The sequence below is a fragment of the Taudactylus pleione genome, unplaced genomic scaffold, assembly GCF_031769625.1.
Source record: "Taudactylus pleione unplaced genomic scaffold, aTauple2 ptg000125l, whole genome shotgun sequence".
Taxonomy (NCBI): Eukaryota; Metazoa; Chordata; class Amphibia; order Anura; family Myobatrachidae; genus Taudactylus; species Taudactylus pleione.
Window position 1 is genome coordinate 984,499 of NW_028284527.1, and position 26,614 is coordinate 1,011,112.

At 43.0% G+C, this 26,614-nt stretch overlaps 1 protein-coding gene across 1 annotated transcript in view; it reads right to left on the reverse strand.

Moving 5' to 3' along the window:
- The window catches only part of PGBD5 (piggyBac transposable element derived 5), a 263,507-nt gene that overhangs the window by 50,138 nt on the left and 186,755 nt on the right, over window positions 1–26,614 (reverse strand). The window contains exon 5 of the mRNA XM_088472489.1: window positions 13,242–13,439. Coding sequence (XP_088328615.1) covers window positions 13,242–13,439 — 198 coding nt within the window. The remainder of the gene's footprint in view (window positions 1–13,241; window positions 13,440–26,614) is intronic.

The following is a 26,614-nucleotide window of genomic DNA, read 5'->3' on the forward strand; positions in this document are numbered from 1 at the left end:
CTCAGTCCCTCTCCTGTATGTGTCTTACCTTCTCAGTCTATCTCTTGTATGTATCTCCCTAACTCAGTCCATCTCCTCCAAGCAGGACTATAACTAGTGGTTGGCAAGCCGTGCCACCTCCCAGGGCACAGGACCTTGGGGGTGGCACCATCGCTGCCCCATGCTTCTTGCATTTAACTTGCTGGATGCCTGGAACAGTTACGTTACAGCCAGTACCAATGTTGCAGAGCTGCCCAGGCCATCCTTCAGAAGCTCTGGGCATGCACCTTGCAGCTTGTACAGCAGAGCAATGCTGTACTTCCAGGTGCTGGTAGTTCCGCCCCCTCAGTGATAACCTCAGAGTTGTCCATTCCATCAACAATCAGCAGGCCTCCTAACTTCCATTTCTGCACTTGCTTGCACAGCTACAGTAGTTCTCCACTGTTTGCAATGTAATATCGTGTTCAAATCATTGAATGTGTCAGGGATTGAAAATTTTGTTGCTGATACCCTGACCAGGTTTCAGTGGGCTCAAATTAGTTTGCTGGCAACTAATACAAATTACACATGTAACTCATGTGCACTTTTATCATATAAATATGATATTTTAGTATGTCGTGTTGAGCTTTTTGTCTCAGTGAGTTACATGTATCCCTTTAATAAATACTAATAAAAGTTACATTTTATTTATATCAGTCCTAGTGCACTGCCTGATAGACTTCTTTCTTTCTGTTTTTGTGTTAGCGATTATATAAGTCGGGTTGTGGCACATCCCTGATTATCAAGTAGTAGTATATGACTCAATGGTGAATTTGAGATTATTGGACTAATTGATTAACCATTCATATACATATATTAAAGGTATATACAGGGTTCATAGTGTTCTGTGTGGAAACCACTTTTGTGAATTTGTAACTAATACAAATGAGTTTGGTGATACAGTATTTGCCTTTCTTATGTCTGATAGGTATTGGAGGGCTTAGATGGATGATCTCTTAAACCTGGCACAATGAGATGCATGGCATGAATGGAAGAATTTCTCATGGACTCGGGGTGAAACATGCAGAAGGAGTCATTGGATGATGCTTACTTTTATTTTGTAGCATTACGTTTATAGTCGTTGAAGGACAGTGGTTTCTCAGTGCCTGATTCAGCAAGGAACGCAGTTGCTTATATATGCACGCAATCGGTCAATTAATTTGCACTGCGCATCTGGCGCAGTGCACGTGCGCGTGCCAGATGCAGCGATCGGGACTGCAATCGCAGAGGCTACACAAACCCATGGCAGAGTGATTGACAGGAAATGCTGTTTCTGGGTGGTAACGGGGGGTGGTTGGGCGAACATAGGCATGCCGGTGCATCTCAACACTGTTTCAGGGGCGTGCATAATTTAGCTACTGCGATACCAGACACCGCCTGAGGCCTCATAGCGTGCACTGAAGTAAGCAATTCCTGAGTGATGTCTGACCTGCATTAACTTTTTTCCCATAAGAAAAGGTTTTCCTTACCTCACAAGAAGTTTTCTCATCACAAAGGCTTTGAAGGACTGGGGGAGGATGACTCCTGCCCCAATCAACAGGAGGCGCCCTATTGACCTGACCATATTTCCCAAGCTGTAGGTGGTGGTGGCGTGCTTATCCTACAATGCAAAGTTTTGTAGCTTGGCCTTTGGCATGGCCTTCCACAGGGCATTTAGGATTTTTTGAGTTGGTGGCACCTTCGCAGGCGGACCGTGGCATGACACTAGTGCTTGTCCTCATTGTGGGGGGGGTCAGTGCTTTGCAAGATATGGCACTTCAAAACGGATCACTCTGTGGACTCACACTTGTCCTGTCGTGTTTATATGTGTTTATGCATCCTCTCTGGGCTGACTTTTTGCTCCTGCATGCTGACGGGTCTTCATTAATGAAATTCTAGTTTGCCTGGGTTTTGAAGGGCTGTACCTCTTTCATTGGCTTCTCATTATTATTGGATTGGCGCTACTACATTGGCAGCTTTAGTAAGGCTTTCTCTGTCGGAAATCAAAACTACAGATATGTCCAGCTATATTGCTGCCAATGACGCAGCGAATCGCGCCATGTATAGTGTGAGACACACGTATGGGAGCAGATATGCGCACTGCATACGTGACCGCACCTCCATAAGAATGCATGGTGCAATCGCAGTGTGCGCCATAGCGTAGTGTATGCAGTTGCGGGGAATCGCATGACGCGATGTGTGCGCACGTTTGTGGTGCAATCAACCACAATATAACTGGGAGCATCTGTACAGATGTGTCCACAAACATCTAGCTTCCTTGCGCGTTAAACAGCCCTTCCAGTCATGCCATGCTGTGGACGACTAAATAGTGCCGAGCGTCTTTTAGTGCAACTTTTTCCCTTAAAATGCATCTTATTCACAAAGTGATGTGAATAGGACACGCAAGCAGCTTATGCTGATTAAGATGATATGTGGGATGCTAACATTCAGTGGCCATACGGGAAGGGGTGTGGCCACACAGCTCGAACCTCCACCGTGCCTATTACTTAGGGGAGAAGTGGGGGGGGGTACAGGAGGTCCCTGTGTGGCGTGGCGGCCAAATCCCTCTGTGACAGGAGTCGAATACTGCACTTAAAGCTACAGTGCAGTACCCGGCTCCTATCAGTGAGGGGAAGTCTGCACCTTGGTGTCACCCCTCGGTGGGTGACACCTGGGTGCGGACCGCACCCCCCTTGTGACGCCACTGCCTACATTCTGTGTGCAACTGCGGCTATATCTGCATGCGAAATGCTGCATTAGTATCACAGCCACTGACTCTGTAACATTGCATTTTGCATGCAGATATAACGCGACTTGTAGCACATGGAGGATAGATGTACCTGTAAGGGGACACATCTGTACAGTGTGATGGAAGTCTTTAAGCTTCAAATATTCTATCCGCCTGGTTTCTCATTAAATTTTGTTTATTTTCTTGAAGTTTTCTTTTTTGTTTTCTTCCACAGTCTTGTTGCTGTAGTGTTTCTACTACTTATCCCCCCAACCCTGTCTTGTCCTGTCTGTTGTGGTGTGTCTTGGATTATCGGCTATATCCCAGCCCTTCTTTTGCTACTTGGAGGTTCTTCTCTGGCCGATTTTGTTAGCATGAGTGTCGGAAGAAGTGTAATTTGTCGTCATTAGATGGACTAAGGGCCTGACTCAGCAAGGATCGCAACTGCAATTATGCACGCAATCGGCCGACTGTTGTGTTCTGCGCATTCATCGCAGTGTGCGAACTAGCCACTGCGATGGGGACTGTGATTGCAGTAACTACACAGACCCATCGCAGAGTGATTGACAGGAAGTACCATTTGTGGGAGGTGACAGGGGGGGGGTGCATAAATTAGCCATATATAAGCACATATATAAGCCGAGAGCTGACTCACCGAGGAGGTACCCCAGGGTTATATATGTGCTGTTATCATGCAGTACATTAATTGCAATTATATGTCCCAGAGTGGGTGCTACTATTTGGTAGCAATAATTATTTTGGGGTGAGCGTTTGGGCGTGGGGCCCCCAGGGTTATTCTGGCTGGGCCTTTTTCAGGGCATTACCACTTAATTCACATAAATACTTTTTCATCACTTTTCTATTTGTTTGTTTATTATCTATGTAATTTTAATTCTTTCTTATTATATTAACACTTATTGATTTATCTTTTACACATCTATACTTTGCACTTCACTATTATCTTTCTTGCATTTTCGTGTGATGCCCTGGGAATGGTCCTTGGCTGGATTCTTTTGGGGTGCCTTGCGCCTCAGACGTGAACCCCTTAATGTTAGGGACACCTTTATAGAGGAGCCCTGACGTTGGCCTGACGCTTAATCATATATTTGCAAATGCATGCAACTAATACCTCTGAATTCTGTTATCATGTAGGATTCAAGTATTTTTGCCAATATTGCTGCAGTGTGCTGGAGGGAATATCCCTTTTTTTCCTCTGGTTCAGTGTAAACCCCGCCCTTTACAAGCACCTGGGAAATATCATTAAGCTGATTTGAGCGATCACCATACTTTCTATTTGTACTTCTGAGAGGCATGAAGGGAGCCAGCATTGGGAGGATGTGCTGGTCCTTATAGTGCCATTTGGAGGTTTCTGGGGTAAATCCTCGGTGAGTCAGCTCTTGGCTTATATATGTGCTGTTATCATGCAGTACATTAATTGTAATTATATGACCCAGAGTGGGTGCTACTATTTGGTAGCAATAATTATTTTGGGGTGAGCGTTTGGGCGTGAGGCCCCCAGGGTTATTCTGGCTTTGCCTTTTCAGGGTATCACCACTTAAGTCACATAAATACTTTTGTTTATTTTCTATGTAATTTTAATTCTTATTATATTAACACTTATTGATTTATCTTTTACACATCTATACTTTACACTTCACTATCACCTTTCTTCCATTTTCATGTAATGCCCTGGGAATGGTCCTTGGCTGGATTCTTTTGGGGTGCCTTGCACCTTGGATGTGAACCCCTTAATGTTAGGGATGCCGGTATAGAGGAGCCTTGACGTTGGCCCGGCGCTTAATCATATATTTGCAAATGTATGCAACTAATACCTCTGAATTCTGTTATCATGCCGGATTCAAGTATTTTTGCCAATATTGCTGCAGTGTGCTGGAGGGAATATCCCTTTTTTTTCTCTCTAAGGAATTACAACATCTCACATGCGCCTTCTGTGCATGCGCAGCACCCCGCTGTGTCTTCCTCTCTTCTCTGTCAATCCACTATGCCACAACCAAATGAGAGAGGAAGGGCTGCAGGAGTGGGGGTAGGCCCCCTGAAGGCTTAATTTGGCCCTGTGTGGTGGGAAAGTATGGTACCGTGTTTCCCCGATAATAAGACACTGTCTTATTTTTTTTTTGTTCAAAAAAACACCATAGGGCTTATTTTCGGGGTAGGTCTTATATTAATTAACATTGACAGCAGTGCCCTTTATGTAGGCCCCCTTGTAGAAGTGCCCCTTATGCAGCCCCCCCCCTTGCAGGCCCCCTTGTAGAAGTGCCCCTAATGCAGGCCCCCCCCTTGCAGGCCCCTTTGTAGAAGTGGACCTTATGCAGGCCACCCCCTTGCAGGCCCCCTTGTAGAAGTGCCCCTTATGCAGGCCCCCCCTTGCAGGCCCCCTTGTAGAAGTGACCCTTATGAAGGCCACCCCCTTGCAGGCCCCCTTGTAGAAGTGCTGCTTATGCAGGCCCCCCTGTAGCAGTGTCCCTTATTGCAGTGCACTTACCTGACTCGCCGCCATCCAGGATGTCGCTCTCACCTGCGCGCTGACTGGATCTAACATGATCCAGCAGGCGCGGCCGCACACTATCCTCAGCGCGCGGGTGACGTCATGACGTCACCCACGCACTGCATGACTGGGAACGTGGGTCTCTGCAGCGTTCCCAGCTCAAAATGAGATTCAGGTAGGTCTTATTTTCGGGGTAGGGCTTAATTTGGACCGGGTTACAAAATTAAGGGTAGGGCTTATTTTCGGGGTAGGTCTTATTATCGAGGAAACATGGTAGAACAGCAGACTGGATGCAAGTTTAAAGTTTACTTTTATATATTTGTTTGGTTGCACTAACCTTTATGACTATGTTGTGAGCTTCATCACCCTTACAGGTGCAGCAACACCTCCATCACCGGATGGGTAGTCAAGTTTCGGAGTTTGGCATTTGTGTTCTTGTTGTTTGAGCATCTTGGCGGTCTCCGCCTACAATGCGTGTTTTGTAAGTCTCAGACTACACAGTAATATGAGACTCAAATACTGTTAAATGACCCCCCAATACAAGTGGGATACTTTCTTGAATGGATCTTGTTCTACCTTTTTGAAACCTCCTTGCTTTTGAGGTCTTCGTCTGCTTCAGTTTTCCTAAAATTTCCTTTTTTTTTTTGGTTTCCTTATATTCTTCTCTCTGTAACAGAGAATTATGTCTTTTCGTGTTTATCATTTCTGCTTACTGTTTGTTTTCTCCCATCCCTATTGTTTACTTATTATATATCCACCCTGTGGTTTTCTGTTTGAAATCAAAATCAAAATAACAAAAGCAGATAGGGAATTTACTTCTAACTGCCAGTTTCCATGATTTCTATATTGTGTCTGATATTTTACCAGGATTCATCTAACATATTGTTTGTTATAAATGATTTATTTAGTTCACCTCTTCTTGAATGGTCTCTTATATTTTTCTTATTATACATCTATGTATAAATCATTTTATTTTACACATGTTTGTACTATCCATTGCTATTCATTTAATACATTTAATCACACCATCAACATCCCCACATTTGTGATGGCATTGGTAGACAATATTTACTTCTAAAAGTACATTTCATCCAAATACCCTCCAAATCTGCCCTTCATAGCTCACAGCATCTTTGCTTCTTCTGTTAGTTAGGGATAATAGGATTTAGGTTCTTACCTGTAAAATCCTTTTCTTGGAGTCTATGGAATATCCTGGGTATAGGGTGAAGCTGGAGGAGTCTGGGCACCAAAAAACTAAATCTTGAACGGCACAGGCTCTTCCTCCCCTATACCCCACAACCTGTCTGCAGCCTTCATTTATTAGTAACAAAGCTCCAAGGACAGAGTAGAAGAAGAGGAGAACCAAGCCCACAGCACACACAGCCTCAGTGACATGGACCACGAACACCCTGGTGAAAACCTTAAGCACATCCGGGAGCGTAAGGGTGGGTGTCTAGTGTCCCCCCTGCACTCTTAGAAAAGGATTTTACATGTAAGAACCAAAATTCCATTTTCTCGCTCATCTATGAGGGATACTGGAATATGCTGGGACATCCCAAAGCTGTCCCTTTAAGGGAGAGAATGCTCTTGTACTGCACATGGGACCACTCACTCTAACTAGCAGAATCAGAGGTGAAGGTGTCACTTGCTGGCAGTGGATGAAGTATGAATGGAGGACCATGAAGAACCAAGAAAGCATGACTAGCTGTCCTCTGAGAGTACAGAAGTGGCAAGCATGTCAATAAGACTCCTCACGCATGACCGTCCTGAGATGCCTGACAGATGACCGTCTTTAATCCGATAAGCTATCTGCTGTGTGGAGGCAGTCCCACTCAGTTTGTAGATGTCGCAGCATGAACAAGAGACAGCACCTCCAATATTGGACTTGTCAACAGATGTGGGTGTGGATCAATAGATCGGCCGTGTCTAGATAGACAATAAATATGTCGACCACGCTAGTTAGACAGGGAGTGTAGATAGACTTACCGTAGATCGATAGTAACATTAGTTAGACTGTAATACAGTCGAACGTGACAATAGATCGATATGTAATATATCGAATATCTAAGATAGACAGGTATATAAGGGCGACAGTACTTAGATCAACAACTAATAGTTAGACAATGTAAAGTCTGACAGTAACAATAGATAGACGCTTCCTAGAGCAAAACTAAATAGGTAGACAAATAATTGATCGACATATAAAAGATCGACACATCCTAGGTCGAAACCAAATAGGTCGACAGTTAATAGATCGACATATCAAAGATCGACGAGTCCTAGTTCGAAACTAAATAGGTCAACAATTAATAGATTGACAAATAAATGATCGACACGTTACAGTCAGACAATACAAAAAGGTATACATCCTAGACACTGCCCCGCTAATAGCGCATCCCCCACTGCTACTTTCAACCTGGCACTACTGGTCCCAGCCAGCCCTTTCATCCCTGCAAGTGCTCCTGGCAATACAAGCCCCAACATCCACCCTGCAGCCCTTGTCCCTAATTGCTTGGCACCCCCATGCTCTGCAGTGCACCCCTTCATCAACCTTCCACCTCCTTGTGCTCCCCGCTATTCCTGGACGCATCTTCACCCTGGAAATAATAAGCTGTCTAGCTTAAGATGCTGCTCTCTAGCTTAAGATGCTGCCCGCTAATAGCGCATCCCCCGCCGCTACTTTAAACCGTGGCACTACAGGTCCCAGCCAGTCCTTACATCCCTGCAAGTGGTCCTGGCAATGCAAGCTCCAACATCCACCCTGCAGCCCTTGTCCCTAATTGCTGGGCACCCCCATGCTCTGCAGTGCACACCTTCATCAAACCCTGGCGCGTCTTCACCCCGGCAATAACAAGCCACTTATCTTAAAACACTGCCAGTCTCCAAAAAGGCATCAGAGAAATCCTGGCCCTCTAGAGGGCTGACCCCACCAGCCACCCTGTTAACCAGATGAGGAAAATCTCGAAACCAGAACGATGCTGGACCGTGTAGGTCCAGCTTGTTCAGGAAACGTTTGGGAAGAACCGCTGATAGCCTAAGCAAGCTCACATACCAACACTGTGAGGCAAAGCTGGGGTCACCAGAATGATGGAGTCGCCTACCAACCTAGATAGAGTATAACCAGGGGCGCCGAGAGTGGGGGAGCGGGTACAAATTACCCGGGCCCGGGCTTGCTGGAGGGGCCCAGCGGGGGCCCGGGTTCCGCACCGCTCCCCCCCTCTTAAATCACAGAGACTGCTCGCGGCTGCTAAGAAGCAGCCACAGCAGTCTCCTATGCCTGTGGGTGGAGCAATCAAGCTGATTGCACCCCCAATGGTTATGCGCTGGGCTGAGGGCGCTCACTGTGCCCCCCTCGCCAGCGCGCAGTGCCGCAAACTTTTTTTTTTTACCTAAGTGGACATGGCCACACCTCCCACGATTAGGCCATGCCCCCTTTTTTTACCGGGGCCCGCCACGGTTCTTGACGGACCTGAGAATAACTGTCCGAAGCCTAGCAGGACCTGTAAAGGTAAGGTAGTGAACCACAAGTTAGCCTTCCCCATATAATCTCACCCTAGGAGGTAGAGAATAAGGACAGAGGGACATCTAGAAATATGTATGTCTCTCAGAAGAACAAACCCCTGTTGTACACTCAACAATAAAAAATAGTCTTGTAGAGTCATAAATAACTCTTACAAAGTTTCCAACATCCCAATTGAACTCTGAAGAGATTGTGGAAAGCCTAGAAGACAGGAAGCTTCAAAGAGACTGTGGAAAAACTCAGGGAGGCCCCACAGCTGTAGACTGATGTAGAAACAGTTGGTGAAGACCTATCACCAGAGATCATATGTGTCAGAATTTAATGGGATTACTAGAGGACTGCATAAGCCACATTGACCTGTCAAGAGGTAAGGAGCTAATTCAAACTGGCTCAGATCCTAGCCTGGTCAAAGACCCTGTGACCATACATGGTAAGTTGGGTCAGCAGGACATATTAGGTCATAGTGTTCCCCTGGATACAGACGTCAGAGGAAGAAGTCCCAAAGTTAGACATTGTAAATATATAGAAAAATGTACATATCTTGGAATTGGTATGATTTACCGCCGGAACCATGCCCGGCGGTTGGAATCCCGACAGCGGCATCCTGGCAGAGGAGGAAATCCCGATCGCCCTAAGGTAAGTACTAACTAACCTATTTCTACCCCCTAACCCTAACCCTCCCTTAGGGGTGCCTAACCCTAACCTTCCCCCCAGTATCTAACCCTATCCCCCCCTGTAAGTGCCTAAACCTAACCCCCCCTTCCCCACCACCTAAACCTAAGTCTCCCAGGGGGGTGCCTAACCCTAAATCCCCCCCCCAGGGGTGCCTAACGCTATCCCCCCCTTCCCCTAGACTAAACCTAACTTCCCGGGGGGGGTGCCTATCCCTAAGTCCTCCCGAGGAACCCTTAAACCTAACCCTTCCCCCCAGCGGCTGTCGATCAGGATGCCAGGTGTCGGGCTCCCGGCGTATGTCTAATGACAGGCGTCAGCATATCGATGCCTGTCTTTAGACACTTGCCGGGATATGACAGTCGGGAAGCCGGCTATCGGGATTAGGTCCGCCGGCTTCCCGACTGCATACCCATATCTTAATATTTACCTTACGGGTAAGCATACCTCGCATAACTATATTGTCGTTTGTTAGAACGCCAAAATATAGAATAAACGACAACCCTAGGGTTGTCGTCTTAACTTAGAAAGAAGTTCCTTACACAGGGTCAGTTGGACAACTGCTCAGGTAACTGCTGTGCTAAAGCAGACAATACAAAATATCTAAATACACCTCTGTGGCATGATTGGCATAACTATATTGAAAGCTATATCTCCACAGTTCTGCCGGCACTCCATAATAACAGGTCAGCTTGATCCTGTGCCAATTTCAGCCATCAACGAATAACTCCACCAAAAGAACGGCACTAGGACACCATCATATCTGAAAAACGCTATATTGACTGATCAACAGTTTCAGAGCTGTCGCTCCTTCCTCAGGACCATACAAACATATACTGAAACAATACAGACATATATACATACATTGAAAGCTATAGGTATAACTAAGGTAAATTCGATATGGAAGAGCACAAACTGCTGGTAAAGATGGCCTCCCAAAGTTTACTTACGATCCCATAGGGGCTGTCCACAGGAGAGAAACCTGCACAGGGATGGAAGCCAATGTAAGGGACTGAGCCATTGGGAAACTAGACTGCTGCACTGTGGTGGAGCATGTATCACACGGACCAGTGATTTCTACAGGGGAGGGACTAATGCCCTTACACTGGGAAGCCCCGTTCCGCAGATCTGATAGGAGTCTGCAAGGTAACTCCAGTAAAGTGGCCTGAGAGGAATACTGTGCACTGAACTGTGAAGACACTATCATATAGGTGGATTCAATGTTTTGGGGGGGAACTGCGTTTTTTGTAACTACAGAAATAGGCACTTTATACAAATGTATACAATATAAATGTATACAAACAGGAGTGCAACCTATTTTATGCTATATAAAATATAATACAGTAAAAGACTAATTGTGAACTTGTGACCTCTTATTGCAATAACCTGAGCTCTAGCTCAGATGAGCCTCCTGTATATACAGTGCTTCCGGAAAGTATTCACAGCGCTTCACTTTTTCCACATTTTGTTATGTTACAGCCTTATTCCAAAATGGAATAAATTAATTTTTGTCCTCAAAATTCTACACACAATACCCTATAATGACAAAGTGTAAAAAGTTTTGTTTGAGATTTTTGTAAATTTAATGAAAAAAAAATAAAATAAGAAATCACATGCACATAAGTATTCAGCCTTTGCCATGAAGCTCAAAATTGAGCTCAGGTGCATCCTGTTTCCACTGATCATCCTTGAGATGTTCCTACAGCTTAATTGAAGTCCACCTGTGGTAAATTCAGAAAAATATTTGCTGCTTTGAAGGTCCCAATGAGCATAGTGGCCTCCATCATCCGTAAATGAAAGAAGTTCGGAACCACCAGGACTCTTCCTAGAGTTGGCCGTCTAAACTGAGCGATCAGGGGGAGAAGGATCCTAGTCAGGGAGGTGACCAAGAACCCTATGGTCACTCTGTCAGAGCTACAGCATTTCTCTGTGGAGAGAGGAGAACCTTCCAGAAGGACAACCATCTCTGCAGCAATCCACCAATCAGGCCTTTATGGTAGAGTGGCCAGACGGAAGCCACTCCTTAGTAAAAAGCACATGGCAGCCCGCCTGGAGTTTGCCAAAATGCACCTGAAGGACTCTCATACCATGAGAAACTAAACACTATGGTCTGATGAGACAAAGATTGAACTCTTTGGCGTGAATGTCAGGCGTTATGTTTGGAGGAAACCAGGCACCGCTCATCACCAGGCCAATACCATCCCTACAGTGAAGCATGGTGGTGGCAGCATCATGCTGTGGGGATGTTTTTTTGTGGCAGGAACTGGGAGACTAGTCAGAATAGAGGGAAAGATGAATGCAGCAATGTACAGAGACATCCTGTATGAAAACCTGCTCCAGAGTGCTCTTGACCTCAGACTGGGGCGACGGTTCATCTTTCAGCAGGACAACGACCCTAAGCACACAGCCAAGATATCAAAGGAGTGGCTTCAGGACAACTCTGTGAATGTCCTTGGGTGGCCCAGCCAGAGCCCAGACTTGAATTTAATTGAACATCTCTAGAGAGATCTGAAAATGGCTGTGCACTGACGCTTCCCATCCAACCTGATGGAGCTTGCGAGGTGCTGCAAAGAGGAATGGGCGAAACTGCCCAAAGATAGGTGTGCCAAGCTTGTGGCATCATATTCAAAAAGACTTTAGACTGTAATTACTGCCAGGTGCATCAACAAAGTACTGTGCTGCATTAAGGCTGTAACATAACAAAATGTGGAAAAAGTGAAGCGCTATGAATACTTTCCGGATGCACTGTACAATTAAGTACCAATATTTAGCATAATAGACAGCATCACCCTGCATACAGAGAATGTTCAGCCTGCACAAGAAAAACTAGTCAGTGTCCTATACAGAAACACCTACATAGGTGAGGTAGGAACAGGGACACTATACCCTGGCACCAGTTTGTGAGGTATAGTTATCTAGGAGGATTTGCACTCTCCATGAAAAATAAGTCTGGCAAGAGACCTAACCAGCGACTGTCAGGCATAGGGATTGAACCTGTGGCCACACAAATCTGCAATGGAGGACATGTGTACTAAAACACAGAGCCACCTATTCAAACATGCTGTTATAATTTGAAAAGTGGCCAGTACTGAATTTAAAATGGACACCCAGGAGAGTGTAGGGACCTTCTGTCAGCTGCCTGTGTAAGGGAGCACACCAAAAGGTTGCGGGAGGAGAGAAACGGGCCTGGTTCCCTCACCAATGCCGACCCCCTGGAATTGCCACTGTTCTACTGGAAACCTGTTGCAAAGAATGTCCCTGGTGGTCCTAGTGGCAGAGCAAAGAACTGGTTGCTATTAAGCCTTCTCCTCTGGCAATCTCCCATGCAACAGGGAGATCACCGCTTACCTGCCTCTTATGCTCGTGGCTGTGTCCCTGCTGTGCGCTCCAGGAACTGACCGGAGTCACTGACCCAGTCACCAGTGCATCGTCCACCGGAGCAGGGAGATGGAGCGGCTGGCATGAAGGCTGCATCTGCAGCATCACCGTCGGCCACCCAAGTAGTGAGTAATGAACACAATAAAATAAATGAAATAATTAATAATAATAAAAAAGAAAACTTAATCAGCTGCAGCAGCATCTTAAAAGAAACATGCCCAGCTCCATTGGGCACCAAAATTAAACTGAAGGCTGCAGACAGGAGGTGGGGTTTAGGGAGGAGGATCCTGTGCTGTTCAAGACTTAATCTTTTGGTGTCCAGACTCCTCCAGCTCCACTTTATACTCAGCATATTCCAGTGCCCCCATGTATGAATGAGAATAAATTGGTTCATAGAAATCAAATTAATGGAAATTTTGTAAACTAAAAGAAATGCTCACCTTTTTGAAAGGGAGAGTATGCATTGCTCAAAAAGCGAAAATGGCCTTTATTGTACCAGCAAATAAGGGACATATTTCCCTTCATTCTGATCTCATAATGCCCTCGAGATTGTGGAACTTCCGTGTTGTTCAGCATTGATAGCGGTAGGCCAGTACAATCACTTTTTCGAGAGCTTAGTAATCCACAACAGTAAATATCTGAAATGGAAATAATGATTATGATCAGACATATGTATTCATTTTGTATGCTGTATGATTAAGTTTTGGAATCTAGGTCAAAAGTTTTCAACCATGTGAATAAGCCTTTAATTTCTCATTAACCATTATTAGAAACAAACACATTATTGAAAAAGTTTAATCAGTGAAACGTGCGTTGGCTTGTACCGGCCGCGTTGCACTCTATCTCTGACCTAACACTTTGTGAATATAAGATGTGACTCAATTTATGATGTGAATTAGTGAGAGTACAATGGAGGATAGCGGTGACTATAAGTGGGTTATAAACATAAAGTAGGAATAGATGAACCTGTCCTGTCTATTTCACTACCAAATTCCCCTTTTGGCAGTGTGATGATTACTCTGCACAGAGAAACAGCCAGACATGTGCTGCTCAGCTAGACCGTGTATATCTATGTAAACGCTGCTATTTTACTGCATAAAGAATCTGCAACATAAATGCCTCTTTATATTTAAGGACACATTAATGCAGTCGCTACATTGTTGAAAATCTCACGATCGTGCTACACAATAACATTCCTGTTGGATATATGTGTGGAATATACTAGATAAATCCATATATACACATATATATCAGTAATATTCAAAATACAAACTCATATTTTCCTAAGTGAAATCCTGGAAAAAACAATAATAACACACAATGTATTTTCTCTAATGGAGCAGAACAAAAAATTGGGTAGTCCTTACATAAAACAATTCTTGATGAGAAAGGGGAATCACTGTCTCTTGTTCAGGGCTTAATCCTCTCTCATACTGTATATGCAGAAAAAAGACTTTCAGAAGGTCAGCATGTCCACAATAATTCTCTCCAAAATGATGCTTAGTATCTCAGACCCTGACGCTAAGCCGCGAACGCTCGCTATGGGCGATTGTCGTCCGTCTGCACATGCGTATAAGTAGCAGTGCGCGTGCACAAGCCAGTCATTGTGATCGGGAATCGTGCGATCGTTGTACACAGACTGAGTGCTACTTTGAGTGACAGATAGTGCTGTCTGTGGGTGGTAACAGGGGAAGATGCTTGTGAACAGGGGAGTGGTGGTATGAACGCAGGCGTGTCTGGGTGTCAAAATGAAGTTTAATGGGCATCCATAATTAGCATGGAGGCGTCATTGTACACCTCACTTGGTTGTATTTCAGCCTGCCATGATCGCAGTGCTTGCGGCAAGGTAGGCTCTACCTCAAGTGCTAGAGGACCATTAGAGGAAATACATTGTGTGTTTTTAAGTATAAGCCTGTGATATCAAATGAATAATAGGAAAATGCAAATATAAATACAGGCAACCTATTTGAGCAGGCTCTAAGCAATATTGGGGATGTAGTTAATATGCCGGCATACGAGGTGCCAGCCGACGTTATACCGATGCCGGAATCCCACCACCAGGCAAAATACAGACGCCGCTATCCCGATGGAGATCAAGATACCAGCGTTGACATCCCGAATACCGGCATCCTGAAACTTAGGACCCAGGTAAGTATAACAGTTTCCCCGGGGATGGGGGGGTTAGGTTTAGGCACCCCCAGGAGGAGGAGATTAGGGTTAGACACCCCCCGGGGAGGGTTAGAGTTAGACTGGGGGGGTTAGGTTTAGGCACCACCAGGGGGAGGTTAAAGTTAGGGTGAGCGCAGGGGGGGGTTAAGGTTAGGCACCACTGGGGAGAGGTTAGGGTTAGGCACCACTGGGGGGAGGTTAGGATTAGGCACCACCAAGGGAGGGTTATGGGGGGAGAGGGGAAGGGTATGGGTACTTGCCGACCCTGTCGGGATCTTCACAGATCAGACTTCCGGCAGCGGGATTTGGGGATTGGGGATGGGCATATCATACCCATCGCCAATATTGACTGATTTCTTCAGGCATTAGGAACATTGACACATATATGAAATTGTGGTATTCAGCTCAGTGTTTTAAGTTATGTTAAACTCTATATATTATAATAACGATAAATATATAAATGTAGAGCACTGCGATATATAACGAATATCGGGCAAAAGTGCAACTAATTTACAGTTGTACAGAGACTACATGAGAATAATGTAGACACTGTTTCTAACTAATGCAAAAAACTTTTAAAGATTAGTGCTATGAGGTCCCCTTTAGTCCAAAACTACAAAAATAAAAAATATATTATGATAATATTCTATTGCAAGTAGGTGACAGATCAATTCGATATAGCAAATTTATATTTCACAAGCATGGCAATAAATCTGGAAGTCTCCTCTCCAATTTACTGAGAGGGACTCGCAACTCTTGTTATATTAAAGCATTAAAAGATGACAGTGGTACCATGCAATATTCTGGAGCAGAGATAACTGAAATTTTGAGGAAGTTTTATGATAAACTGTACTCCCAAGAGTTACCAGATAAACCTAAACAATTACAATTTTGGAGAGATCTTTGTACCCCCCAGATATCAGATATGTAAATAGAATCATTATTAAAACCTTTTACACTGGAAGAACTAGATACCGCAATTAAAACTTTGAAACCTCTAAAAGCGCCAGGGCCTGATGGCCTCACGGGAGAATTTTTTTACATCCTAAAACCTAAGATTCTCCCCTTTCTGTTAGAGTTCTTTAATTAAATTTTGATGACAAAATCTATTCCTTTGCATTTTAACACGGCACTTATAAAGGTTCTACCTAAACCAGGTAGAGACTTAAATTCACCAGCCTCTTAAAGACCCATATCTCTGCTTAACGCCGATTATAAATTATTCACCAAACTACTAGCAGAAAGATTGAAAATAATAATGCCATGATTGATCCACCCGAATCAGACAGGCTTTATACGGGGCAGACATTCTGTCACCAATATCCGGAAAATTCTGGCGATTTTGACTCAAGAAGAAGAGGTGAATGGGGGTGATCCCGGTCTAATTCTATCATTGGACGCCGAAAAGGCTTTTGATTTGGTGATTTGGGATCACCTTCATGAAACCCTCCATAGATTTGGATTCCCTCTGACATATATAGACATAATTAGGATGTTATATACCAACCCCACTTCACAAATTTTGTCTAATGGTTATTTATCGGCACCATTTGCATTACAAAGAGGGACCAGGCAGGGATGTCCCCTCTCACCCTTGCTTTTTGCACTTGCCCTGGAACCACTAGCTATCAAGTTACATAATAACTCTGTGTATTCAGGGATTAAAGTAGTTACTGGAACTAAAAATTACATTATTCGCTGATGATATGATGCTGTTTGTTTCAAACCCGGCTGTATCTATTCCTGCAATACTTGATACCACCTTCCACTTTGGTCCTTTTTCAGGTTACAAAGTAAACATTCAAAAATCAGAAGCTTTGCTTCTTTCCAATAACAAATTGATAGATGCAACTAAACAAATAGTGTCTTCATATCAATTACAAAGTACCAACACCTCTTTGAAATATTTAGGAGTGCAGATACCCGCTACATTACATAGGCTGTACTCGTAAAACTTCACGCCTTTGATTAAGTCAATAAAAGTCCCAAATGGACAACTCGCTCCACCTACCTTTGTCACTTTTGGGCAGAATTGCATTAATTAAAATTATTTTGTTCCCAAAAGTGACATATCTTATGCAAGTATTACCAATAGCATTAACCCAGAAAATATTAAGATTTGCACTACTGCTTTTGTGAAATTTATATGGCAAGGCAAAACACCCCAAATTCCTAGAATTAGGTTAATTCAACCCAAGAGTAATGGAGGCTTAGCGCTTCCAGATATTCAGGCCTTCTCATAGGCAACTCTCTTCCGCTATATTTTGGATTGATTCTTATCTTGTAGCATTTATACCAATAAAAAGTTAGAGGAGATCATTTTTCACCTTTTTGCTCCAGCAGCGTTATTACACCTCCAGAAATCCACTATCCCTTCACACCTATATAATCATATCCTATTTAGAGATACATACCATGCGTGGAAGTCTATAAACAAAAAACTCTCACTAGATTTTACTAAATCTAGATATACCCCTATTTGGGGTAATCCTGCTTTCTTACCTTCCATCCAAAACGCATAGTTCAATATTTGGAAACTAAAGGGAATCAAAGCTATCTGTGATGTATTCGACCCAGGGGGTGTGATTTTGACATTCCAACAATTGTGTACAACATCTTCATTGCCAAACACCCACTTTTTCATGTACCTCCAAGTACGACATTATATAAATTCAAATACCTCCTTATCTCCTGGATTTCAAGCCAAAACAATAGTCCCAAATTATATATAGATTCTCTTCTCCGACAGGTCAATACAATAACATACCGTATTAGATATTTACACACCGATCTACTTCCTAAGGATACTCATAAATTATGGGCTAGGATTCAAAGTAGGTGGGAAGGAGAGATGGAAAACATTTCCAATTTCACAACAAGAATTTCCAACAATAATAAAACTTTAAAGATTTTTGCTTCAGCTCAATTACAAGAAATTCACTACAAAACCCTTCACAGAGTCTATATAGCTCCGAACTGTAGGAAACATATGGTCTCAGATGATGATGGACGTTGCCCCAAATGCTTTGGAGAGCAAGCATCTTTTACGCATGTTTTTTTACAATGTCCAAAAATCTAAAAATTCTGGTATAAAGTCTTATATTTTATTAATCACACCATTCAATTAAAATTACAATTTTCTCCACCTGCCTTTTTATTTGCTCACTTTGCACTATGGTATATGCAAGATAATATATCACATTTAATTACACTATTAACTTTGATAGTCACTTTGGCAAAAAAGGTAGTTCTTAACAAATGGATCACAAAATCTACAGTCAGCATTATTAGACTATATGTATATAGATAGGAGAAATGCTCTGCTTGATATTGAAAATGGAGTCAGGCATTTTTATAATAAATAGGAACCCTGTTTTCCAGCCATCTCGATGGAGTCCGCACGAAAAATGTGTAAAGTGTTTGAATTGACCAACTGGTATCTCCTTAGGCAACTATAGTGAGTAGTGGCAGAGAATAATGACTTTCCTTGAAGATGTGTTTTTGATTGATAAATTGTGGCTCATCAAACATTCTATACTCCCACCCTCACTTTCCACCCCCCCCTCCTGCCTATTTTCTATTTTCATTATATTGTTATTCTGTTTGATTTTAGTATATATATATTTTGTTGTTAACAAAAAAACTGAAAATTGTGTCTTTAATGTAATTGACATGCTATATCTATGTATTTATCTGAGACACTAATAAAATGTTTTTTTTTAAAAGATTATTGCTGTAATGATAATCCTACTTCTCACTATTATACCACAGAGTTATACTCAATAGAGGAGAAAGAATATACTACCTCTCAAATAAATCTGCATGATGACAAACACAAAGTTCCTCACTAGAGGGAATGACTTAACAAAATACTCAGATTTGTAACTATTTATGGAAGGTTCCTTTTGAGCCTCCAAGCACAAGATACCATTTTACAAGTTTCCTATGCGAGAGATATTTTGTTTCCAATACACAGAATACTTTTTAAGAGACAAATAGTGATCATTTGATAATTCTAACAACTTCAATTTGCTTGAAAAAAAAACAAAAAACTATACACCAGGGGTGGGGAACCTTTTTTCTGCCGAGGGCCATTTTAATATATATAACATTATTTGCGGGCCCAATGCAGGCCACAGCCCCTCCGCGTGACATCACATGGGCACAGGGCCACAATCGCCGGTAATTACAGCAATGCCTGGGAGCTGTAATGGCAGCGGTGTGGCTGTCTGAAGCGTCCTATGGATGCTCCAGGAAGCACTGCTGCATAGATTCTGGCTGCAGTGTGCCATTCAAGGCACCCAGCTAGCCAGATGAGGCTAGCAAAAAAAAGCTCTGAGGGCCAGACTAAATGATTCCGAGGGTCTTATACGGCCCCTGGGCCTGAGGTTCCCCATCCCTGCTATACACGATCACTTTTGGAAACACAACATTTATTATTACCTGTGGAGAATTGAAAATATTAACCTCACAATAATACATGGTTATTTGGGTCAAGAGAGAATCTCCAAGCGGCCGTGATTGTTTTATTATACTAACATTTATTTTTCATATACACACTGTTCTTTCTTTTTATATTTCACTGTATTAATTACTAAATAAATACCTTTTAGGACTTATTTAATAAAAGTCGTTTTATCTTTAGCGCATCAATTTATGTCAATACTTTCCTCTTTGTATACTGTGCAATCTACTTATTGTCACATGATAGCACCCCCTGTTTTTTTAATTAGAATTATATAATTAATTGAATTGTGACATTTTGAGGGTTTACCAAGATTTATACTGTACATATTAGTGAATCCTATGATAATAAATACCGGTGCAGATTTTTTGTTTTTCTTGTGTTTTTAGTGCTATCATTAACCACAACAACAGTGTCTTATTCTGTGCCCTATTCACTTTAGATGGATCTCATGTGTACATGAGATAAGTAATGTCATGTTGGTTGCAATTTGGCTCTGCATAGCAAACAGGTCAAGTGCATAGCAAACAGGTCATGAACTCTCGCATATTGATGTGATAATACATGGGTACAATAGGCTTTGCCAGAACAAGTTTGCGATAAGTCATATAGGTCAAGCTTCATGACAATAATTTATTTAGTTATTGAACTATGAAAAATTAATTTGCAAATATTCAAACAATAAGTAGAACTACCCTAACCTCCCCCCTCCCCCTCCCATAAACCTCCTCAGGCTATTAGGAAAATACCAAAGGATACTACAGCTTGTGCCATCACCTCCATGCAGCTTGTCATCTACAGAAATTTTGGGCCATCTACATGCATTCTGGCCATTTACAGGGACCAGCCACCTTATTGAATTTCTAGCTGCTGTCAATGGGGATCAGCCTTCTGCTTTGACTGGTTCAACTCCCTCTCTATCAGCCTAGGGCAGGGTAGTTAGGATGACATATAGGGCACACAGCCAGTCAGGTCAGGAAACTGATCTGTTCTTCCTCCATGATGTCTCGCTGGCTCCCATCCAGATCTCTCCCATCTTTTAGTGAATAAAAACAAATCTGTCTTGTTGCGTATATCAAAACTTTCACCAGCCCTATTGCAGGAGTAGTTTCTCCAGCTAAGTATGGAGTCCTGTATGAGCGGTTGTGTTTCTTTGGGTGCAGCTGCTTACAGCCTACCAGGAGTGGTCACTGAACACCACAGTCTGTGCATCCCATTCTGTTCTGTGGGCCTGATTCAGCAGTGCTGCTAACTCGCTTGCAGACTGGCAGCAGACTGTCAGTGATTGACAGTCTGCTGCTGTTTGTGGGTGGGGAGGGGGCGGCGATGACCTACGTTTCCCGTAACGACAGGGAGGGAAAAATCCAGGATCTCAGTCAGCTGACGGATATTTACTGGCCTCTTCCTCTAAACTGCGGTGGCTGGCTGCACGACCTCATGGGTCACAGCAGCCGGCCGATGGTATGTAGATTATCTGATGCTGCATTGGACAATGCAGATCGGATAAGTAATGCACAGGAGGCGTGATGCCTCCTGCTGCATTACCATATCTGCAAGGGTCACAATTGCAAAGCTGCCTGCGTGCATACATCATATATCTATTAGCTTCGTGCAGCTTTGCGATTATGATCCTTGCAGAATCAGGCCCCTGTGTCTCTGAGTGATAACAGTCAGAATGCACGCAAAGTGTGACTCCGATGCATGCACATAACATCAGCCATCTGCATGCGTCATCAACACTGCGTGTAACAGAATCAGTCCAATAATGAGGTAAGACTTCAAAATGGTATGCTTTGTAAGGCTACAATAGTCCTACACATTGCAAGAATTTAATCCAAGATGGCAAAAACTAATAATAATATAAAATCGCATGAAAACATCGATGTGCATAATCTTTCTTTATATTGTTTTGGAAATGTGGATTAATGCCAAACAAAACTGCTAATTATTTATTGGTGGTGTCTACAAACATTTGCCAGTAGCTCATTTTCTTGCCATTTCAATCAATGAAAATCACCTTTTTTTCCCATTTTGGGTAGATTTTGTTTCCATGTTAAAATAAGCATGCTAATGTTTTTTTCCAGAAAATTCAAAGTGTTTTTTAAAACAAGGTTTAATTTATGTGGTTAGTGCATATAAAATTACTGAATTTGCTGTTGAAATGTGACAAGTTAAAAAATAACTCAGCATAGGTGTGAGGAAACACTCAGTGATTATATGGGTAAATCAATTCACTACAGAGGGCAAACATCTCACAAGCTGTAAGTAGATCTTTCATTGCAGCTTGTAGTAGTAAGATAGACCGATGCTTCTGTTCCAGCTTGTTCTTGGCATTTCCTTTGTCTGCTGTTTGGCTCTGACCTGGTTCATCTTGATGATTTCTTCGGGTGATCCATTTGACTCATCTGCACTCTGTAAGCTGGCCATACACCTGCATGATTTCGGTCCGATTGCCCAATTTTCGATGAGTCATAAGATGGATCTTGTGAAAATCGTGTACTATTTTAGTAAGATAAGATCCGATGCGCGCTCCCGCAGCTCCTATAATCGTATCATATGATCAGATGTGCAGCATATCTTGTCCATTGTATCGTGTGCAGATCGTGCCCTTTATTTTGTTAATGCGATCCATCGTGCAGCAATTCAAGTAATTTAAATGACTGTTTCCCTTATGAGCCTGTGAGACACAGGATCGATCTTAAGACAGATTGTGTGCTAAGAAAAACAACAAACATGCTGCCGCGACTGCCAGGGAATCGTAGGGAAATTGTATGATAAATCTGATCTTATGCTGGTCGTGTAGATGTATGGCCAGTGTATCAGTCCCTTTTTGTTGACCAATCTTTTGTACCTGTCAATGGTCATGTCACATCTGAAAGCATTGCAGAGGGCCACAACTTGCGGATTTCCAAAAGTCATGCCTATATACCCTGGGGGGCGTAACTGGTGAAGACCAGGGTCTCTTTAGTCTCCATACCGGAATGTAGTAAGCAGATCATCGAATGGCATGCCGCCGGTCTAAATCCAGACGGTGGAAGCCCGACACGGGACATATAAAAGCATCAAGATACCGACGCCGGAATACAGACAGCCACCAGGTCAAACGAGGTAAGCTGGGGGGCGTCTTAGCTGTTAGCCATGGGTGGGTGTTATGTTTAGGCAGCATAGCATGGTTAGCGTTTGGGGGGGGGGTTAGGGTCAGGCACCACTAGGGGAAGTTCGGGTTAGGCACCACTGGGGGGTGTTAGGGTTAGACAAAAAGCCAGTACTGAAAGGCACTGTACTTCTTGAGGATAAAAAAAGGAAAGAGTGTAGTATAAAAACATACAGCGGCTAATGTGGAGTTGACTGTAAATCAGCCATAATTGTTCCCCTATTGCAGGTATTTAAGTAAGTGCATATGCATTGTATCAAATGGATTACTGGAAGGTGGGTGACAAGGTCTCTCGATACTGACACGGCTTACAACTTAGGTAGTAGCTTGGTGGTGCCTTCTCCAAATCATATGTATACAGGGCCTGATTCAGAGTACTTTAAACTTAAAGAATATGGTAACACAATAGTATTACCTTTAATTTAAATCCTTATTATGTTATTATGCTGTACCCAAGTAATATTTCTTACAAATAATACTGGTACAAAATACACACTGAAAAGACTATAAAGGGTATATTTACTAAAGGTCAATTTTAATCAATCTTTATCAAATTTAAAATAAATGAAAATCAATGAAAATAGACCAACATCGATGTTGTGTTTCTGGGGCTACGTCACACATTTATGAATACTTAAAACAAACAAATTAAAAATTGTCTGTTAGTAAATGTGTGATGTAGCCCCAGAAACACAACATTGATATTGATCGATTGTACATCTACCTTTAGCCCTAGGAGTTCAGAAAATAAAAAATAATAATTATTCTTATTATTAAACTTTATTTATAGGGTGCCACATGGGGCGGCACCATACAGTGGGGAAACAGCAAGAATGTACAGTACAATAAAGTAAAACATGGAACTGCAACTCTCATCACAGCTACAGATGTAAGGGGACCAGGGTGGAGTATTCAGCACAAGCTGAGACCACTGCCCATGGGCTTGGGCGCAACTACTCAATTTTAGAGTAGTCTGAATGGCTTGCGCTGCCTGGGGAGGTGGTGGAGGGTGTTGACAATTGGCATGAGTAGTAGGTGGAGAGACAGGAGAGAGAAGAGCCCTGCTTGGGAAAAATATCTGATGAAGGCGATGTTGAGGAGCTGGAAATGACAGGACTGGTCAAGAGATTAAATGTGTGGAGCGAGGGAGAGGGAGGAGTCAAGGGTGACCCCAAGCAGCAGAGTTGGGGGACTTAGGAGATGATGGCGTTGTCAACAACAATAGAGAGGGTGGGAAGGACGGAGACTCTGGCAGAAAAACATTGAGTTCAGTTTTGGCCAAGTGCTCAGACATTCAGAAGGAGATGGCAGAGAGGCAACTGGACACCTTAGAGAGGAGGGAGAGGTCAGGAGATGAGAGGTAGAGTTGAGTGTCATCAGTGTAGAGGTGATACTGCATGCTGAAGAAGCTGATAAGTTCAGCCAGGGAGGAGGTGTTCAGAGAAAAGGCCTGGGGCAGAACCCTGTGGTACACCCACGTGAAGGACGAATGGAGAGGAGATGGAGCCCAAGATGGAAACAGAGAAGGAGTGGTTGGCCAATTGTCTCTGCAGAGGGTAATATATGGTTTCAAAGGCCGCAGAGAGGTCCTAGAGGATGAGTATTGTAAAGAGAAGATCGTTGGTGACTTTGGCCAGAGAACTTTCAGTGGAGTAGAGGGGTGGAAGCCAGGTTGGAGAGGATCAAGGATGGACTTGTCAGAGAAGTAGCAGGTAAGCCAGATGCAGACAAGCCACTCAAGTAATTTGCAGACATATGGGAGAAGAGACATGGGGCAGTAATTAAGAGAGTGAGGAGGGGTCGATGTTTTTTTTTTAAGAATGGGTGAGAGAAGAGAATGTTTAATGGATGAGGGGAAGATGACAGTGGAAAGGGATGGATTTAAGAGGTGAGCAAGGTGGGAGAAGGCGTAGGGGGAGATGTTGCGAAGGTGAGAGGGGATGGGATCCAGGGGGAGAAGATAAAGTAAGGGAATGAACTTTGTCACCTGTGGTGGGGCAGAAGGAGCACAAGGGGAAGAGGCAGGGGGAGTGAAGGGTGATGGGTTAGTGGTAGCAGGAGAGTGATGGGAGGAGGAGATACCACTCTGGATGGCCTTGATTTTGGAGATCAAAAAGGAGGCAAAGTCATTGGCAATAAGGGAGGATGGGAGAGGAGGAGGTGGTGGGTGAAGGAGTGTTTTGAAGCTAGCAGAGAGGCAGTGGGGATTGGAGGACGGTGAAGAGATGAGGGATTTGAAGGACTGCTTGCGAGGGAGAGGGCAGTGCTGTAGGATGAGAGGATAAACTTTAAGTGGAGAAAGTCCGCCAAGGAGTGAGACCTTCTCCAGTGGCGTTTGGTGGTGCAGGTACATTTTTAAAGGAAGCTGGGGAGTTTGGAGTGCCAAGGTTGGGGTTTGGAGCGGTGAAGGGGGACTGAAGAAGTGTTGGCAGCAGAGTCAGATGAGAGGGTGAGGTTGTAGAAGGAGGCTGCCTGGTTAGGGCAGGCATGGCAACCTCCTCCCTGGTTGAACTCGTCGGCTCCTTCAGCCTCCAACATCACCTCTATGCCAATGACACTCAACTCTACCTCTCCTCCCCTGATCTCTCACCCTCTTTTCTCTCTAAGGTGTCCAGAGGGGCCAATGTATACATTTTTATTTAACATTTAAATTAGCCCTTACCCTTGATTGCAAAATAAATCTACTGCTTGGTCAATAAATAAATGCTTGAATAGCCAACCCTAACAATTAAATGATTCAGTAGAATATGTCCCTGCCTCTAAAGCATAAACTAGTAATCCCATCCTCTACTTTCATTCATACAATCCAATCACTCATTCATTCATGCAAAATTACCCCTAATATAGAAATTAATTTTTCTAAAATTATGTTTAGCAAAATTTTAACTAGCTAATAGGAAATGTCTAGATATTGTTGGTGCAATTTTTCTTGAAGATAGCAAACTACCCGGGTCATGGTTTTCTTAATTTTGTTGAGGGTCACCAGTATTACATTTCTTTTAAGGAAATAATTTATCACAAAATAATAATTAGTGGAACAAAGGTGTTGGAGTAGTTTTTTAGGAAGTGAAGACACAAACGCAAGGTAATATTTATGTTACTTAAATGACTATTACGAATTATACTGCTGGGTGGGTTAATCTCATCAGTGTAAAGCAGTGGGAAACTAACAAGATTATTTGTAAGTATTTGCTTTATTCTGAATAAAAATGCACCTCGGTCTATAATTATATTTGTTTCCACTAAGGGCAAGATTAGGGTGGATGAGGACAATATTTATAAACTGCATTCACTATTAATGAATTCACTATTAATATCAGTAAGGTTAATGTGTAGGATGTTATCCTTAAAGTGAAAGCTCCCTCTCAGAAAAATATATCCTGTTTATACTAAGCATTGAATGATTGGGATAAAATCTATGTACTGTTTAATGTATTCAAATATTCAATATTTATGAGCAACTTATGTATCTGTTGTACAGTACTCCATCCATTATTGAAATACTCCCTCAACTGACAACTTCGTAATAATATCAAATTAGTCTCCAGGCTAGGGGGCCTATTTACTACAAGTGTATAAATGCAGCAAACTCCAACTTCCCTTTCAGCTATTCACTGTAATTTTAGAATGTCTTTTTGGGTTATCTATTAATGCCAGCCAGCAGGGACATGCTTTGATAAGCATCTGTTCTTGTAAATCTTAAAAACTATACTTTTCAGCGATAAATGTTTGCAGTGCCAGGTTACTGTGCATGATACACAGGTGCACTGTAAAAGCCACAAGAAGTGAAGGGTTCAGATGAATCCCTCTTTGCACTCCAGGAGCTCTTGACATAGGAATGAGTAAGTTCACATCATCTGAAGAAGGTGATAGCTATAGGATGCAAGCCCCAAAAACTCTTTCCTATTGTCTGCTGATTTTGTTTATGTTGGTCCATTTGGTACTGACATGGCTTGTCTTTACATCTTCTTTGGTGATCCATTTGGATAATTCAAAGTATGTCTGTATCAGTCCTGGTTAAATGA